This window comes from Talpa europaea (genome assembly GCF_964194135.1).
Source record: "Talpa europaea genome assembly, chromosome: 2".
Lineage (NCBI taxonomy): Eukaryota > Metazoa > Chordata > Mammalia > Eulipotyphla > Talpidae > Talpa > Talpa europaea.
In genome coordinates, this window is record NC_140068.1 from 61,380,603 (window position 1) to 61,398,945 (window position 18,343).

General features: G+C 34.1%; 1 protein-coding gene across 29 annotated transcripts in view; it reads left to right on the top strand.

The window, feature by feature from the left end:
• The window catches only part of SNAP91 (synaptosome associated protein 91), a gene marked incomplete at both ends in the record, with an annotated part of 119,807 nt that overhangs the window by 48,903 nt on the left and 52,561 nt on the right, over positions 1–18,343 (top strand). For 22 of the 29 annotated variants that reach the window (XM_084227825.1, XM_084227801.1, XM_084227798.1 and 19 more), the window contains 4 exons: positions 508–619; positions 5,651–5,757; positions 9,703–9,744; positions 13,497–13,567. In XM_084227825.1, the coding sequence (XP_084083951.1) occupies positions 508–619; positions 5,651–5,757; positions 9,703–9,744; positions 13,497–13,567 (332 nt within the window). The remainder of the gene's footprint in view (positions 1–507; positions 620–5,650; positions 5,758–9,702; positions 9,745–13,496; positions 13,568–18,343) is intronic. The other 7 variants (XM_084227800.1, XM_084227802.1, XM_084227807.1 and 4 more) reach the window with 1 other exon arrangement.

Here is an 18,343-nt window from a genome sequence, read left to right on the forward strand (position 1 = left end):
AAGGAACAGAGTTTGAGGAATTGTGAGCAAGGATTGGGGAGTGGGGAGAAATTATTTTTCATGTGGTTATTAGTCTTTGGGGGATGGGTGAATGCTGAGTCTCAGGTACTATTTTAGGGTTTGCTGGCTAAGGTAACTATTCCCTATGCTGTGTTTCCATGCTGAGTAACTGGAATCTGAATCCTTTCATGAGGTCCATTCAAAGGGAGGGAGTAATAGAATACATAACATAGCAACTAAACACAGATATTCAAACATTGGATTTGATTGATTGAGTTTACATTAGATAGGATGTATATATATTCTGTAATTGACAGGACTTGCTTCACTGACTGAAATTGAAGGAAAAAGTGCAGTCTCCTTTTTGATATTGGTAGGGTTACTAAATGTTATTTAACATTTGTAGAATTTGAATGAACTTCTTAGTAATCATATGAGACAATTTAATGTGAAAAATAACCATTTGATGATAAGCAGTTAACCTATTAAATTTTCATCTTTTTCTAGGTGCATCCAAATGAACTAACAAATGGCGTCATAAATGCTGCATTTATGCTTCTTTTCAAAGATCTAATCAAACTTTTTGCTTGCTACAATGATGGAGTTATTAACTTACTTGGTAGGTAGGACTTCCTGTGTCTTTAACTACTATATCAGAATACAAAAATTTGGATACTGCACATTTAATATATAAAATGAACTATGTGGTTCATTCAGGTCACATTTTTCTGTGTATTTTTAGTGGCAGTCAAAATAAAGTGCAAAAAATGGAAAACACTCTGGATGTATTTGCCTGAAGGGATTTCCTACAGGGGTTTTGGTGCTTATAAAATTTTAGAATCACAGGGGCCTCCCCTGGTGGCGCAGGCAGTTGAGCGCCACGCTGTGAAGCTGTCCGCAGTCTCTGCAGCGCCTGTTCAATCCCTGCCGGCTGGCGAGGGGCCCACATGGCGCGGCAGACCTCTCCTGTCACGCCCGCTGCTCCCCTCAGCAGTGTATTTCATCAGTCTGCCTGTTCTGCTCCCCGCTCTGTCTCTGGTGAATCCTCTCACCCTCCTGTGAATCTGGCCTGTACCCCAGTTCTTGTATTAATAAATAAATAAATATAAAAAAATTAGAATCACAAAAGTAGGTTCTAACCATTACCCTCTTGGAATAAGTCTCATAACAAGTAACTGCTCCATGATGCTAATGACTACCACTAATGCCACCCCTGGAGATGTGCAGGAATGTGAAGTCTCTGCATGTCATTGAGTGTAATAGCAAGAGAGGCCAATCTGGTCCCTGGGTCCTGGGACCCATGCACTCCTGCTACAGTAAATAATGCACTATATACTGGTCACTGTTTCAGAACATATACTATCAGTGCTCACTTCTTAAGGTGTATTCTTTTTGTTCCTTTCCAAAGTATGATTATTGTAGTTAAGTAAGTTCACATCATTGTGTCCACTCTGGGGGTTGTAGGTTCCAACCTCTATAGCTGTATACTTTCACACCCTGCCTACAGCCAGTCCCCCACAAGTCTTCTATTAAGGTGTACTCTTAAGAAGCTTGTGTGAAGTGAAATCTTTTGCAAGCTATTTTAAAATTATATAAGGCGAGCTACTTTTGGACTGACGGAATTTGTGGTAAGACATTCAGTCTGTGGGGTCAGTCTGTTGTCTCACTTCTGGTGCAGGAGAGGCAGTGTTGTGTGAGATACCATGATGGTGAGTAATTCCACAGATGGTGGTGTTGGTGAGCAATATGGGCAGAGAAGCAAATCCATATCCAGGAAAAGCCATCTATTACAGTGTAGAGAGATTGCTGCTTGCTCTCATGGTGAAATAAATCCTTAACTTGCTACTTGTTAGATGGCTGGTCTCCCTGGAATATGGTGCTATCGTGGAAGCTCGATGTTGATCTCGGATATAGGCAAACTGTGGTCTCAGTAATGATGGCAGATATATCGGTCCACGTTAGTGAATCTACTCATAACCTCCAATTCTAACATAATGGACACTTTATTCATCAACCTATGGGGTCCTCTTATCCCCCTGATAATTGAGAGCGTTTTTATGGTGTGTGTCCTTTGGTCTAGAAGAGGTATATTAGAAGAGGTATATCCACTACCTTTTCTCCAGACCATCTTTTTCCCAAACTTGCAATTTTATTTTTTCCAAGTACTTAGTCATCCAGGCTAAGTTAGTTATTATTCTTGTATTTACTATGTTCATAGTTAATATGCTCATATTTCAGTGTAGTTTCATATGTCCCACTATCTCTCTTTAACATAAAGTGGAAAATCATATAGATATACTGCTTAAATTTTGGCCTATAGTAAAAGATCTCTGTCAAGGTCATCCCTTTGTGGAGATACAATGATTCAGCAAACCACTTCCAACTGGTGCCAGCATGAAAAGCTATTGTTAAACCAAGCTTGCATTCTCTTTTTTTCTTAGTCAGCTGGTCATGAGAACTCCCCAGAGACAACAGGCGTGGTATGCAGGAGAAATGGTAGTGCAAGATAGTAGGCGTTCTGAGAATGAGCCATTCGTTCATGCAACCTGCATGGCTCTTCAAGATCTGCCAGAGGCTGGTCTTTTATCTAATTCCATTTGTTGAGGGGATATTCTTGCACTTGTCATACTTTATGACTTGATATATTGGATTACATTTCAAGTCTGATCATTCAGTATTGCGTCATCAGAATCTTAGTACCTAGCAGCAAGTTAGAGTATTTTTTCCAGAAGGAGATTAGTTACTATCTGAAGAAGACATGGCTCTGCTTCCAAGCACTAGAAACTTCTATTGTATTTTCCTACTGGAATGTGCCAGAGACATTCTGCAGCACTGGACCTCCAGCAGTCACTTTGGGTACCATTAGATCTGCTGGAACAATTGTCCGTGTAATTCCAGTTTGGAATAGTTATAGAGCCTTCACTTGATCTGGACTCTACTGATCTGAAAAAATAACGAGATACTCTGTTTAACACAATATACACACATGTTGTTTATGTTTCCTCCCAAACCAGAAAAACTCAGCAAACCTGTGCCTGCATTTTAGTTATAGGGAATACAAGATGAAGCAATTTACCTTTCACAAGGAGTGGGTTTTTGGCCCTTCAGAAACAATTGGAGTAGCAGATCACTTGAAATTTCATAGCATCTGTCTCCTACCCTTTGAACATGCATGTGACTTACTAGGGGCCTTACATACCTAAAATTCTTGCACACTAGGTGCAAACATGCTGATGTTATCAAAACGAAATCCCTTGGGCTTATAACAACCAGAGAGGTTGATGTCCTTGCATCCCTTCCACATGAAAACAAACTATTTCTGACAGGTAGTACTTATTGGAAAATATAAAGAGTATGCTTATTTGATAGCTTTTTATCAAGTGTCAGGAACTCTGCTGATTTTATACTGGAGGATACATCTGGGTCTTTGCAAATAGGAGTTATCACTATTAAGTTTACAGTAACATGTCAGTCTCTACAATCCATTCATTTTATGCACAAACCAGATATGCAAATTAACTAGGAAAGTGGTGGAATTGCTACCCATGTATCTTTGCAGATATCAAGAAACCAGTTTGGGGCCTGTGTTAGTCTCAAAGTATTTCTACTCCAGCTTTGTGTTCAGGAAATAACCACAGATAGTAATGCTTGTGTTTTCTACACTGAACATGATTGTATTACTCACTGATTGTATCAGCTACCTACAACTATTCTTGAGGCCCTCTGTGATATTTTTTAATTCAGTTATGGTATTTTATTCAGTCCATTAATTCTATTTGAAGCATTCTCATATTTTTTCTGTCCTCATTATTATTTTTTCCATTGTGTTTTCTTTTCTTTTTAAAAAAACAAATATAGTTAAAACTGTTACCCAGACCTCCTCCTCAGGCTGGTAATACAGTTATGATGCATTGAGACTTCCAGATTTTTTTATTCCATCACTGGTGCTAATATATATTCATTTTTAGTTTTTATGGTTTGAGGTGAGAAGTTTATTTTTCTTGCCTTGATTAATTGGCTTTGTATTACATTTGCAACTTGCAGGATATAGTCCTTGGTTATTTACCCAGGATCCTTAGATATCTGTTGCTTCATAGACCAATGCCTCAACACCTTTTTGAATGCCTATAGCAATAGTGCCAGCAGCACTAGGAGATAGGGACTGGGAACAACAGAGGACCAGGAGGTTGCTACAAGCAAATACCAAGAGTTTGTCTCATGGCGATGCAAGTATACTACCTGGGGTGAGGAATCTGTAGTGATCCCCTCCCCTTTTTGGCTACTCTGTAAAACTCACTTTCTCTCAAATCTTAATAAATAGAAACTCTATGTATTTGTTTCCTGGATCTTTTTCCTTCTCTTGAATAGCTACAGGGAAGGTCCATATTAAAAGTAAAATTATCAAAAGACTATCTGTAGAAGGTAATGTGTAACTATACTCAATAATTAGTTCTTTGTGTAATTATGTATTAAAACTTTCTTGATAAAATTAAGAATACTTTTAAGGTAGTAAAATTACATGGCGAATGAAATGAAAACCTTTAAACATTAGAGAATATAAAAATAACGTGATTTTTTAAAAGATTTATTTATTTATGCATACAAGAGCTGAGGTACAGGCCAGAGGTGTGGGGGGTGAGAAGATTCACCTGAGACAGAGTGGGGAACAGAACAGGTGATTGACTGAAGTACATTGCTGAGGGGAGCAGTGGGCGAGTCAGGAGAGATCTGCTGTGCCATGTGAGTTGCTCCCTGGCTGGGGGGCAGGGAGGGGAATTAACCTCATGCTGCAGAGGCTGTGGACAGCTTCATAGGTTGCATCTTAACCCCTTGCACCACCAGGGAGGCCCCCCAAAATAACGTGATTTTAATAACATGGGAATATAAAATGCTAATGCAACTCAGCCATCAGTTATGATCCAGAGTTCCCTGAGAATTATTGGTAGACATTGACCTCCATCTGCATTGTGACTGAAATCTCATCCTGAAAGTTCAGAAGAGAACTAATGGTTGAGAAAGAATGTACAATTATAGTTTAAAAAGTCATGAAGTGTTTGGTAAACCAAATGTTTTTCATAAAACTCCAGTATTTTATAGCCAAAGAACACATAATATTCAAAAGAAATAATATATAATGAAGTGTCAAATTTATCAAATTAAGGAAAGTATCAACTTACATGGACTGTAGGCATTTTAAAAATTGTTTAATTTAGGGAAGTCTGCAGATTATTGCTTTAACATGTAGCTTACATATAGATTTATAGTGAACTAGTAAGAAAAGGAGAAGAATGTAGTCATGACTTTTAAGATTGTTATCAGCAAGAATGTGATGCTGTTCTCTAAAACAAATTAATAGGATATTTGGATCCTGAATTTGACCTGCTTAATGGTTCATATAGTCTTCTACTTTAATTGTATTTTAATTATTTAAGTTGTTTCATGTGAGCTGCCTTAGAACATTAAGCCATTTTAAACAATTTAGTTTCTTAATGTTGTTTAGGTTCTTTAATACCTCATACAGGTTTTAATGTCCACTATTTTGATTACAGCATTAAGGTTTTTTTTTAATGTATTAAGTAATGGTATTGACAAAAGCTTAGAAGAAAATTGAATATAATATTCATTCAAAATGTTTATCCATGTCTTCTAGAAAAGTTTTTTGAAATGAAGAAAGGACAATGCAAAGATGCTCTAGAAATTTACAAACGATTTCTAACCAGAATGACACGAGTGTCTGAATTTCTCAAAGTTGCAGAGGTAAGTAAAATGAGACTTTGCTGGGATTGTCATTTTAAAATATCTACTCGAGTATCTGGAGTAAATAACATGATTTACAATCTAGCAAGACACTGTGCCATCTGGTCACAGCATAGTAGGGTTGGAATGGCTTTGCAAGTCATCTCATCCAACTTCTTACTCAGCTGTACTCACACAGCTGCACCCCTGTGCCCCAGTCATTGTTCTGTACAGGAATGAGTTCATGTACATATTTGGAAGGTGGTCCATTCCTCCATCCCACTCAGTGGTTATATTTAATTTAAAATTATTTCCTTTCTGGAAATGACATTTTATTAAAATCTGTCCATTGTTCTTATATGTAAATGATAATCATAAAATCTGCTTTTTCTTACTTTTGACAATGATTTAAAAACAATGAAAAAATAAAACAAAAAAGTATAATGTTGTAAGGTTTGTAAGTTGTTTCTTAAGGATTTCTTTATATTTAATAAAACTAACTGTAATGAAACAGTTGGTATTCCTGAGATTGTCTGTAAATTAGTGATTTCTATTACAAAATCCAGTTATTGATTCATATTGGTAGAGGGAATTGTGGCACTGTAATTATAGTTCTTTGGAAAGATGACAAAATGGCTTTTATCTTACATGTCAACTAATAGATTCCTAGGACTAACTGGAGTGAGCACCATTTTGAAGCTCCACAACAAAGTGTAAAATGCTGTGGACATGGGGCATTCACGCCATGTGTTTGCTATTTTTGCCATTCTGAGAAGACACGAACAAGCATTTATACACACAATTCCAAAAGTACTTAGTCCATGCATTATATTTACAATCTCATTTATTCGCCTGAGTAATAATTGTCATACTCAAATGATGAGACCAAAATAATATTGCAAATGGCTGTGTCTGCATCTTTGAGCCCTACAATTTGTAATCAGAATAAAAATCTTTTTTAATATGTGAATTTAAAGTTATAGATTAACTTATGTAAATTATATGTTATAGCCTGTTCATGTGTATTTCTTCATGGATTTATAGGTGGTACTTTTTAAGAAAGGATATAATTGCTTGAAACTTTTTCTCTTGCTGTTGCATATTTTTCCACTGTTATCTGTAATATCAATATAATATAGTAAAGTTTAATTTCTTCCTGTGAAAAGATAGTTATGCTTTGGCACCCAGAATAGATAATTTCATTATTCACTAAGTCATCGTGCATATACTTCTAGTTTTTGCATATGTTATTTTATATATCAGATAAGTAAAATGCTGAGGTGCTGGACAAGTGACAGTATGGGGTACACCTTTCTCTAATCATCTTTACAAGGATGGGCTTAAGGACTTCATAATAATGGGGCCTTTATTTATCAGTTCTGTTTTTTTGAAATTTTCTTTTATATAGAATTTTATTATGTACCTGTTGACATAATTTTTTTTATGTACCTGCTGACAACCTCATATTAGCACAGGTACAATTCAGCCTATTGAGGAGACAAACAGAAGTAGGATGCCATTTTGTGAGTCTTCCCTTAAATAATTGAATAATAAATACTTTCATTTTATTGAAACTTTATAACTAACACTTTTTATAGAATAGAATCTAATTTACAAATTATTTCTAATAGAACTTACATTGAACCACAGCAAAGTAATCATAACTTTTTCTTTCACATTTAAATTACCTTGTTCATTATTTTAAAACAAATTCTTTGAAAACCAGTATTGATGGTTTGGTTATGATTAATCCAGGTAATTTTCAACAAATGTACAAAGCTTCTCTTTCTACCAAGCAGTACTTGTATAGTATATAGTTGTATGTATTCATTCCCAGTAGCTACTTTTTCCTTAGTACCATTTGCCTGAAGAATGAGTAGAAGACTTCTAGAATGTGATTTTTAAAATAAAGCTCTATTTAAAAGTTGTTTAAAAATAAAACTCATTGCAAGTATATGCCATTTGGCAGAAGATAACAATAAGTTGTCTATCATATTTAAAGGAATGTAGAGTATTTGAACAATTGTATGGAAATATTCAGATTTCCCAGAGATATTGCTTAAAATGTCAGACTTCACATGTTTTGAATTCTTACTGAGGTCTCCTAATGCAAACTTTGTAAAATGGTTATTTTATGGGTTATGGGCATTTCTGCTGAACATACTTCCCTTTTATAGAACCCAGTTATTCTTAGTTTGCTATTCCAAGGTAAATACCAAATCGTAGGAGTTATTTCTCCCAGAATATATGCAGACAGAAACTGATGTTATTTCTGTAATATAATCACACTTCAGTTCAATCTTCCAATTCAATTGTGGTTCAGAAGTTCAGGTGATAAAAAAATTCAATGTAAAAGAAGAATTCTTCTCCTCTAAAGAAGTATTAAAATATGAAGTTTCCTTAGTTTATAATTTATATAATTTGTAACAATATAAGTGAGTTTAGAGCAACATTAGTGGCTTCCCTCAAACCAGAGTATAGTAATTAGCAGGTAAAGCCTGTAATTCTGGAGGAATCTCTAATCTGACTTTAGCGAGAAGGCTGAAGGTCAATGTTCTCTCCACAGGAGGCTAGTTTGCTCTGCGCTCCTCTCTAGGGTGCAATATCTGCAGATATTTTATCATAACTGGAAAGTGGGGGAGAGCTACTGGTCTGCTGACATCATACAGTGCACAAGACAGTCCCTAACAAAGATATCTAACAGTGTCAATAGTCTCAAGGTTAAGAAACCTGATTTAGACATAGAGAAGTACAGGAGACACTTCTCCAAAAAGGAAATGCAAAATGGCCAACAGGTATATGAAAAAATGTTCAACATCACTTATAATAAGGGAAATGCAAATCGAAACACAATGAGATACCACCTTACACCAGTAAGAATGGCACATATTAAAAAAACTGGCAGCAACAAATGTTGTCAAGGATGTGGAGGAAAAGAGAACTCTCCTACAGTGCTGGTGGGAATGCAGACTGGTTCAACCACTGTGGAAAGCTGTGTGGAGGTTCCTACAATGGAGGTACCATATTACCCAGCAATTCCACTCCTAGGAATCTACCCAAAGGACACAAAAACAGTAATTCAAAAGGATACCTGCACCCTTATGTTTATTGCAGCACTATTTACAGTAGGTAAGATGGAAACAATCCAAATGACTGGATCAAGAAGATGTGGTATATATATATATATATAAACCAAATAAGGGCTTTGGAAAAAAATAACAAATAAAAAACCAAAATTAACAGGCAACTATAAATCAAAGACATTCTGCATGGGATGGGGAGAGAGGGAAATCACAACGGGGGAGGGAAGAGCACAAGGGACTATGGTGATGGTTCATGGGTGAGTTGGTGGTGGGACTGTTACAGGGACTACACCTGAGAGGAGAAAGCTAACATTGTACAAATAAACAATGATGTAAAATATATATAAATAAATAAATTCTATTAAAAAAAGAAAATGCAAAGGAAAGAAGTTAGTGCAGCATTTGACACACAAGGATTTTCCAAGTCCTTGGTTGCACGTTGTCTTTGTAGTCCAGAGGTATGTTTCATGTAGTTGCCTCTACATTTTCATCAGCGTAGTCAAATCACTTCATTTCTCAGGGAAGGACAATGGTTTAAACCACCTTATCTCTTTCTCATTTATATAAAATGACAAAACTGAAATTGTGTTATTTATCTTACAAGGAAACCTTAAATTTTACACTTTCGTTTCTTAAGTTCTTTTCGGGGGTTCTAACAAAATTCTACACATTTGTTGTGTCTACAAAGAGTGATGAAGTATTTGTGTATAATACTGAATGGGAAACATGAACAGCCTGTTCTCAAAGTGAGGTTGATATATGGCATTAATTACCTTTTATCAAGATTGAATTGTGGATTTCACTAATTCTGTGGGTGATCTTTGCTGAAGTGCAAAGAAATTGATTTTTAAAAAATTCTGACTAGTAAAATTTTTTTTCACAGCAAGTTGGTATTGATAAAGGTGACATTCCTGACCTCACACAGGTAAGTGAATCTCTGATGGAAGATTTAGCATGCATGAAATTATTATCCTATAGCTTGTCTTAAATGGTCTTGCCTAGATCATAGTTTTGTAAAAAGCTAATGCATTCTGAATTTTTGAGTAATAAATTTCTTGGAAATTTATGGTTACTTATTTTTTCTAGATATTTAGTATATTTTGTAGATAATATAAAGGTGTTCTTACCCTTAAATGTAATTTCAACTGAATTTACTTATCAAGCTCATTTTTTCATTATTGAACTTAAAAGGAAGCTTCAAGTAATGCTTAAGAAGTGTTTTATCTATTAAAAGTGACTGTTTGTGGGTATAATAATCAGTACATTTGAACTGTTCTTCTTGCTTGTTCTCTGTTTTTCCCCATGTCCTGGTTATGAAGGAAGGACATGGATATGGAGAACTATGGTATCATATTTCTGCATTTTCCCCATCTTCCCACCCCTAAAGTTGAGACATTTCCATATGTAAAATAATCTTTTTCAAAAAATGAAGTTGTGGCAGATGAATGATATTTCTGGGGACCAACTAGTAAGCATGGGCTTCCTTATTAGACCTACTATGACAGTATGGTCAGGTCTCAGCTGAAATGTGAACATTATCTCAGATAATAATGGACTAGAATGAATCTGGAGACTTATCAGAAATTCCAAATTGTGTGGAATCAGTTAACACCTCTAAGACATGTTATTAGGTTCTGCTGTCTGCCTGGCTTCTATGTGGCCGCCATAGCACTGAATCTAAACAGGTCAATGAACAAAAACATCCAAAATTAAAGAAGTTAAAGAGGAGATCAGAATCTGAGGGCCGCCCATTGACTGGAGTAGGAATGGGATGCTTGTAACTGAAAAAGGATTAGATACAGCAGAATGGAACAGAGGAATATAATGACTGTCTTTTAGGTTGGAAAAGGCACAGTAAATACCAGTATGGTGATATGTAACTCTTTTTAAATTGTGCATATAATAGCATAACTGCGCATAAATGACTTAGGAATATCAATGACATTTTAAAATGTTTGTAAGATCTGTTTTGGGTTAGAAGTGAATGTGATAATAGAACTGAAACAGTTTTCAGCACTTTCAAATGGTTTCTTAGATCTAATGATCAAAAATTTGAATGATCTGTTGATTGCTTTTCCCCTATTTTTGTTATCAATGGTGTTTTAGTATCTAAAACATCTGAATTATAGATGAATGCTCCCTTGAGATCCTGGACTCTCAATAAACTGCAAATTTGTTTCAAGAAAAGGATTTTAAAAATACTGTTTTCCTGTTTGGTGTGTTTGAGTATATGTATTTCAATTTAAAATATCTCCATTTATGAAAAAAATATTAGGTTTTGATGTCAGGAATTCTGGTTGATCTGCAACCAGAAATAAACTGCAAATTTGTTTCAAGAAAAGGATTTTAAAAATACTGTTTTCCTGTTTGGTGTGTTTGAGTATATGTATTTCAATTTAAAATATCTCCATTTATGAAAAAAATCTTAGGTTTTGATGTCAGGAATTCTGGTTGATCTGAGAACTGCTGGTAAAGAAAAGTCACCTTTTAAAGACTGTCCCAGTGATGAATCGGTAACCATAAGTATTACTGTTACCTTTTAGCTTTTACAGGTTGACTTTTTCTTTAGGTTGCTATTTCTATGATTGGTCTATGACTTTGACTCTAAAATAAAAGCAACTTAAAGACACTGCTACTTATATTTTGTTATTTTAAGCTTCTTTTACAACAACAGAGGCATTCCCAAAGTTTTGCTTATTGAAAAATTGAATCAATTGGTATCTATCTGCTTGCCAGATGTGGTCATTGCATCGAGGCACTATCCAGAAGAAGGCATATTCCTGCTCTTCTGCACATTTCTACTAAAGTACTTTTCTCCAAAAGCACTTGAGATGTTTATTTCTGTTAGGTTTTGCATCTCCTCATGAGAAATATAAATGTTAAAGGTCTAAGACGAAATGTTCCAAACTTAATTTTATGTACTGTGTATTACAGAATAACGCTTCTTAAAAACAAGAGTCAGTTTTATTACCCATGTTCTTGGTCAGATTTCTTTCAACCTTGGTGATTTTCGTGACTACTTTATTTTTCATTTTCTTCCTTAAATTAAGAAACTTTACAAAAAGAATGAACTTACAAGTTATCTTCTTGATTTATAGTTTTTGTCTTATTTTAGGCATCTAAAAGCTATTTCTATTCTTTTTAAGGTTACAGTGTCTTCTATTTATTCAATGAGCGTATCGTTATAGCTCACTATTTGTTTTACAGCAAAATTTCCTTTATCTCATATAAGATTTTTTTAAAGTTAGAGGTATACTTCCAGTTGTTTTCTGGGCTTATCGAGTAAATCTACTTTCATCTGAGTTGTATTTTTATATTTTAATTTTATAACTTTCAAAATTTATTATATCCTCTTAACAATCACTTTTTCCTTCTCTGTAGTTCATAACTTTATAGATAATGCTCATAGGACTGTTCATTTCTACCCTACCTTCATCACTTCAATCAAGTTAAAATTTTTATTGACTTAGTAATTTATATTTATGAATTTACACATTTGATTCACTTAGTAATTTACATTAATAACCACATAATTATATACATAATAATTACATAATTTTAAGACTTTTATGAGTCTTATTGTAAAATGAAAATAAATATCCTGAATTTGCAAAATTAAAACATTTTAATATTTAAAAGTTTGTATTTTATTTTGCCATTATATGTGCAATGTAATACGTGCAGCCCTATGAATTTTCTTAAATTCTGTCAGCTACTTTAGCAGTTAGCTTAAAGTCTGTCAAAATAATTTTGTAAGAACAATTGTCAGAAGTAAATGTACCTATAAATATATCTCTATATTTCATTCACGCATATTCTCTGAATGCCTACACTGCTGTTAATTTCTGATTTGGTTTAAAATTATTTGAGAAAGATGAAGTTAAATTTCTAGTGTTTGAGGAATAGATGGGGTGGAATATTTTGTAGAAACCTATTTTTTTCCTTTTACTATACGGTAAAATGCCATCACTTTATATTGTCTAAAATGCTATTAAAAAAACAAACTTTCAGATACTTTCTAGTAAGAGTTGAAATATAAATATCTTCCAATATACAGTAATCTATTTCAAATTATTACATTTGCTAAAGTTAACACCATTATATATATATATAAATTAAATAGGTCAATAAGAAAACCTTAATTTTTAACTATTAAAGTTGTATTCTTTTCACCACAATTCTCACTTTGCCCCTCTTTTTAAATATAGCAGCAATGTTTCCAAATATATCAGCCAAATGTTGCCAAGTGAGCTTTTACTGTATTTTCAAATTTATGTGACTTTGTATTTGGGCACTTAATGTTTTTGACTTGGATATAAATGCCTGTTTTTCTTTCACTGGGGTCTTATGGAAGTATGTGGTAAACTTTATTTAATCAAGTTTACTGAATATAAGTATATTAATATCTTAGAAAATGTCTGTCACTGTAATCTCTACACTGAAATTACTCTGTAATGTATTTGTTATGCAGTGGAGTTAAGTATATATAAGATGGGTCTGTCCGAGATTCTGTGGAATTGAAATATTTAAATACCAAAAGAACCTGGAACGAAATTATCCTACATATATGTTAGGGTCCACTCAGAGAACTCCACCATACAACGTTACAGTGTTGTTCCAGCGTATTTACTTTGAAAGAAAGCAATGCAGATGTTTATTTTTACTTTCTTATTGTAGGCTCCCAGCAGTCTTATGGAGACCCTTGAGCAGCATCTAAATACCTTAGAAGGAAAGAAACCTGGAAACAAGTACGCATTAGTTGTGTTTTGTTAATGACATGAAAAATTTTAGCAACATTCTTTATATGAATGAGATTTATCACAATTCAACTTATAGAGCAATACCAGAAGCATTACAGTTTCAGGGTATGCTTTACTGTTATTCTTCTGAGTTCCTTCCAACCCCTCAAACTTTGCATTAACTTTGGACAGTGTAAGTTTATATATAGACCAGATCTCTGCAGGTAATGCAGCAAATTAGGAGATTAGTAGATTGTACCTATAGTCATAGAAATTGAAAATTTCTTTATTTTCCTTTAGAAGGGGCTCATAATACCAAGAAAATGAGTTTGCTTGTCCTTAAAAATTGAGGCTATTATTGTTAGACATGAGTTAAAGTAAGCAAGTTTCACAGGTAGCCTTGAGGACTCTGTTGTTACCAACCCCATGGTGAAAAAAGAGTCACCAAGTATAGTTTTCCAGACATAGACTCAACCCACTTGAAACACTGCTGACAGTCAATGCTGAGATCTTTTTATAGATAGCATAATAACCACACAGTGATAAGTGCAATTTTACTGTATTTTTATACCTTTGTTTTTAGTCATGTACATTTTCGACTATTTTTCTTCATTGCATGCAAAATATGTCCAGAGTCCGTTTCTCTTTTTCTCTCCAGCAGGTGTCAAACTTGCTGTTCACAAGACCTAATGCTCTCCAATTTTTGTGCCTTGCTCAGGCTATAGTTTAGTAGTTCCGAATGCCTACCCTATCTGTCTCTGCTGGTATAAATCTTACTCAGCCTAGAAGGCCAGTTCAGGAAGCTCTTAATCATTCACTGCTCTTTGTTGTGGCTACCCTGCCCCTCTCCAGCACCACTCTATGTGGTTGAGATAGATTTCCTGATTTTAATGATCAGAGACTATTTTCTAGTTTACTGTTTCCACCTAAATGCTTAACATGACTCTCTCTCTACAGAGTCAGCTTGAAATCAGTCTTTGTTAGAAATACCAGTTTTACATTTATTCTATTTAGCTTGACAGTGGTACTTAGCAGACATAACCTATGAATTGATTGTTGCAGGGTCATAGGTTGGCCTTGGATTTTACCTCTCATACAGCTATCCAAATCCAGCTCCTTTCTGTTTTCTTTTCTCTGGGCACTGTCCCAAATCTAGACACACATCTTGATGTTATTTATTTATTTATTTAGCTTTTTATTTAATTAGCTAAGTATTTCTGTCATCTTGTCCAAGTTAGTGTAAAAATTACTGCATGCTTTTAAGTATCAAATGGTAACATTATAGGAATTTCTCAGGCAATTATGGCAAAGCTGAACTTCTCAGAGCTCTATCAGGGTTGTTACCACAGCTCAGGGTCAGCCCTGGCTTCATTGTCTTCATGAATGTTCTGACTTTTGTAGATAATTTGGTGTCCACTGAAAAGACATGAGAGTATATTAAATCACAATTATAGACATGCATTTCCAGGTATTTCTGGCACCAGCCTGTATTAGGTCATCTGTGAAGCCAAATGAGTTGCCTAGGAGTTAAGCAAAAGGAGACAGGAAGCCTGAGAGCTGTCCATGTTCCTGAGGCAGGACCTTTTTTAACTAAGAAAATATGCATGTCCTCCAGAGCTAGAGTCTTTTGGACAATGCGAGGTGCACATTAGGACAAAGTCAACTCTCTGCCCCTTCTCTCACCTATAACCCATAAACTTGCACATATCCATACCTTCCCTTTGTTAAATCCATCAGACATAGGAGAGGCAGCCTGCTAGAGCAGATTTCATTAGGTCTAACTTCAAATCTAAATTCGCCCCCTTGTGGCTGCTGCCAGCTATTTTTGGAAAACTTAACTATGGACACAGATTTCTGAGTAATGAAATAAAAACTTAATGATCTTCTGTTTTGAATTACCCTTTGCTGAGCATCATCTTTCTCTTTCATTTAAAATCATTTTTTGCTCATCAGTTTTCTTTTCTGAATTGGCTAAGACCACATTTGAACTTATCTTTTGCTTATTCCCTATATTTTTTTTTCCCCCAATAAATGGACTGCAGTACTTAACTATTTTCTTCTTTGTATGTTTGTGCTTACCTGGGAACTTAAGTGAAGGGTGAGTACTATATTGAGTGACTTTTTTGCATTTGGATAGTGCTAAAAATGCAAAAAAAAACACTCTTAAAATTCCACTTAAACTGATTTCTGTCAGTTTTATCCATCTGTGTTTTAATGATACTTTTTTTGTTGCAAGGTGACTGACATAAATGATTTTATCTTATTTTGGTCTTCTAGGATCAAGTTTAACAATCTCTCTTAAGTGTATATAGAATTCTCTTAGGTTTTATAAATCAAATATTTGTTTATTAATCAAAAGATTTTCACACTTCAGAAAGAAATTTTATTACATAAAATTCTTTGTCTTCCAGTAGCAATACAAAACTATTCTAGTGCTAAGTCAAATAAATGCATGAAATGAAGCATTTTCAAATGTCTACTGTAAAAAATACATAGACCCTTTATATTTAGTGCTTTATTCCCACTGATACGCATTTTTAAAATTTGTGCAATACAGTATATGACTTTGCATATTGTCTCTGTGACTCAACAGAACAAAAGAGAAAATTGATTTTATCTCACATGTCAGTTTACTAAGTGGTGTTGGTGCAGGAAACCAAGGATACATCTATTGTAACTAGAATTATTTGAAAGATACAGATAGGTTTTTACATTTTATGTGGTGGTGGTGGTGGTGGTTTTTCCTGACTAGTATTTATAATCAAAACTGTATTGTTGTGAATAAGAAATAACAAAATTTCCTCTTTGACAACTTACTATATTAACATCTTGGAAGTAACTCTTGGCTTTTGCTATGTTCATCATAAAACTCATGGCTTTATTTCTAGCATTTAAGTAGATTACTATATTGATCATTTACTCTCCTAAAATTATATTGCCTTATTTTTCACAATGTAGTTCACTATGTGCTAAAATTCTCTGGTTGAAGTTATTAAAATATGTGTAGGTCTTTAATAAATGTCTTATCTCTATACAATATATTGTGACATATTCTTTTATAAGGACAAGTGATGATTGGTGGGATAGATAATCAACTGAGGAACAGGTAACAAGTAGTAGTTTATGTGTTGTTAAACAGGACCAAATATGCTCTGCTCACCTTTGCTTTTATCAGACATAGTACACTTGGACCAGAGTCTTAACCCCCTCTAAAGTGTGGATTTTAGAATAATGAGGATTTTAAATAAATGAACTATGATAGATAAAGAATGATGAGACTTCAGAAAGTACCTCTCTTGGAGCTCTCAGATTTTAATCAGAGATGATGCTGAATTAATAATGCTTTTTGAAGCACGTCTTGCTCTCACTCTTTTTGATGAAATCATGCCAAGGGTTGGATCTGATGCCAAGGGAACAGAGGTCACACATCCTGACAGTTTAGTTCTGAACAAAATAATTGTTAAGACTTTTGTTTACTTATATTTTTATGTGAGTATAAGAATGTATTCTTATGTTTAAAGTCAGATAATACAGAAATGTATTTCAGTGCCTACAAAATGCTAGATGCTGTATAAAGTGTTGGAGATAATAAAACGAGATGGATTTTCCCCCTTCAAAGAATTTAGCATCTAGTGAAAAAGACACATGTCTGTTTAGTTAAACAGACAATGAAGATACAGTGCAGCAAGTGAAATAGGAGCCCCACAAAATTTTTTCCTTTTCCATGGTGTAACTACAAATGTAATTTAGCAAAACCATTCATGTGGGAACTTGCTAAATTGATTTTTGTGCCAATTATGGTATTTTACTTGGATTTGTGCATGATATTCTTAAATAGCAAGTAGAAAAATTTTATCATTTTTGCTACATCATTTTTCTTTGGAGTATAGATTATGCCAAAAATGTTAGAAATGTTTTAGAAATATCTCAAAACAGTTCTTGTTTATGCTCACTTTTTCTGTATTAATATTTTTTATTTTGTCAGTACCACTAAGAATATGTTCAGGAAAGTTGCATGATAAAGAAATTTCAATTAATTCATTCATAAAAAGTACCTTAAATCATGTTAAATAACTTCTGTGTTTTCTTTGCGAAGATGACTGTTCTCTCGGATTTCTATGTAGACTTAATCTCTGGTTTTCCCCACATGCTGAAAGGGGGAAAATGGTAGGATTGGAGAAATTATTAGCTAAAAACTCATTAGGAAATTTTCAGCCTTATACTGTGCTAAATTTTTAGGTTCTTATGAAACTTTCTATAATACAGCGAGCTCTGTGAATCTGTTCATGTCAGTGGACTCGTTGATGAGCAGAATAAACATATATCCTTTTCCACATAGGAGAGCTTACTCTTAATGTAACAGTCCAACTACACATAAACCAAATTGAGTTACATTTATTTCTTCTAATTATATAGCAAAAATGTATGTGCAATCTTTTCATTATGTTCAATTTAAGTAAAAACTTTAATTTGAAGAGAAAAGAGCAAAGCATGTTTTGCAAATGAAGTTGGAAATAAATTTCTTTTGTAGTAGTCAATATAACAAAAAATCATGATACTGTGCAAAATTTCACGTACTAAATTTCAGTTAATTTTTTTTCTTTTTGCTGTTACTACATGTGGTGTTTTCTCTGTAAATGAGTACACCACCATCCTGCCGTCTGTAAGATTCTAACATAAGCTTTTTATTGAAAAGTATTTACTCTTCATTTCGTTTGATTATTAACTTACTTCCCACTAACTCAGATTAGTAAAATGTAAACTGTTTAGGTAGTTGTTTCTGAA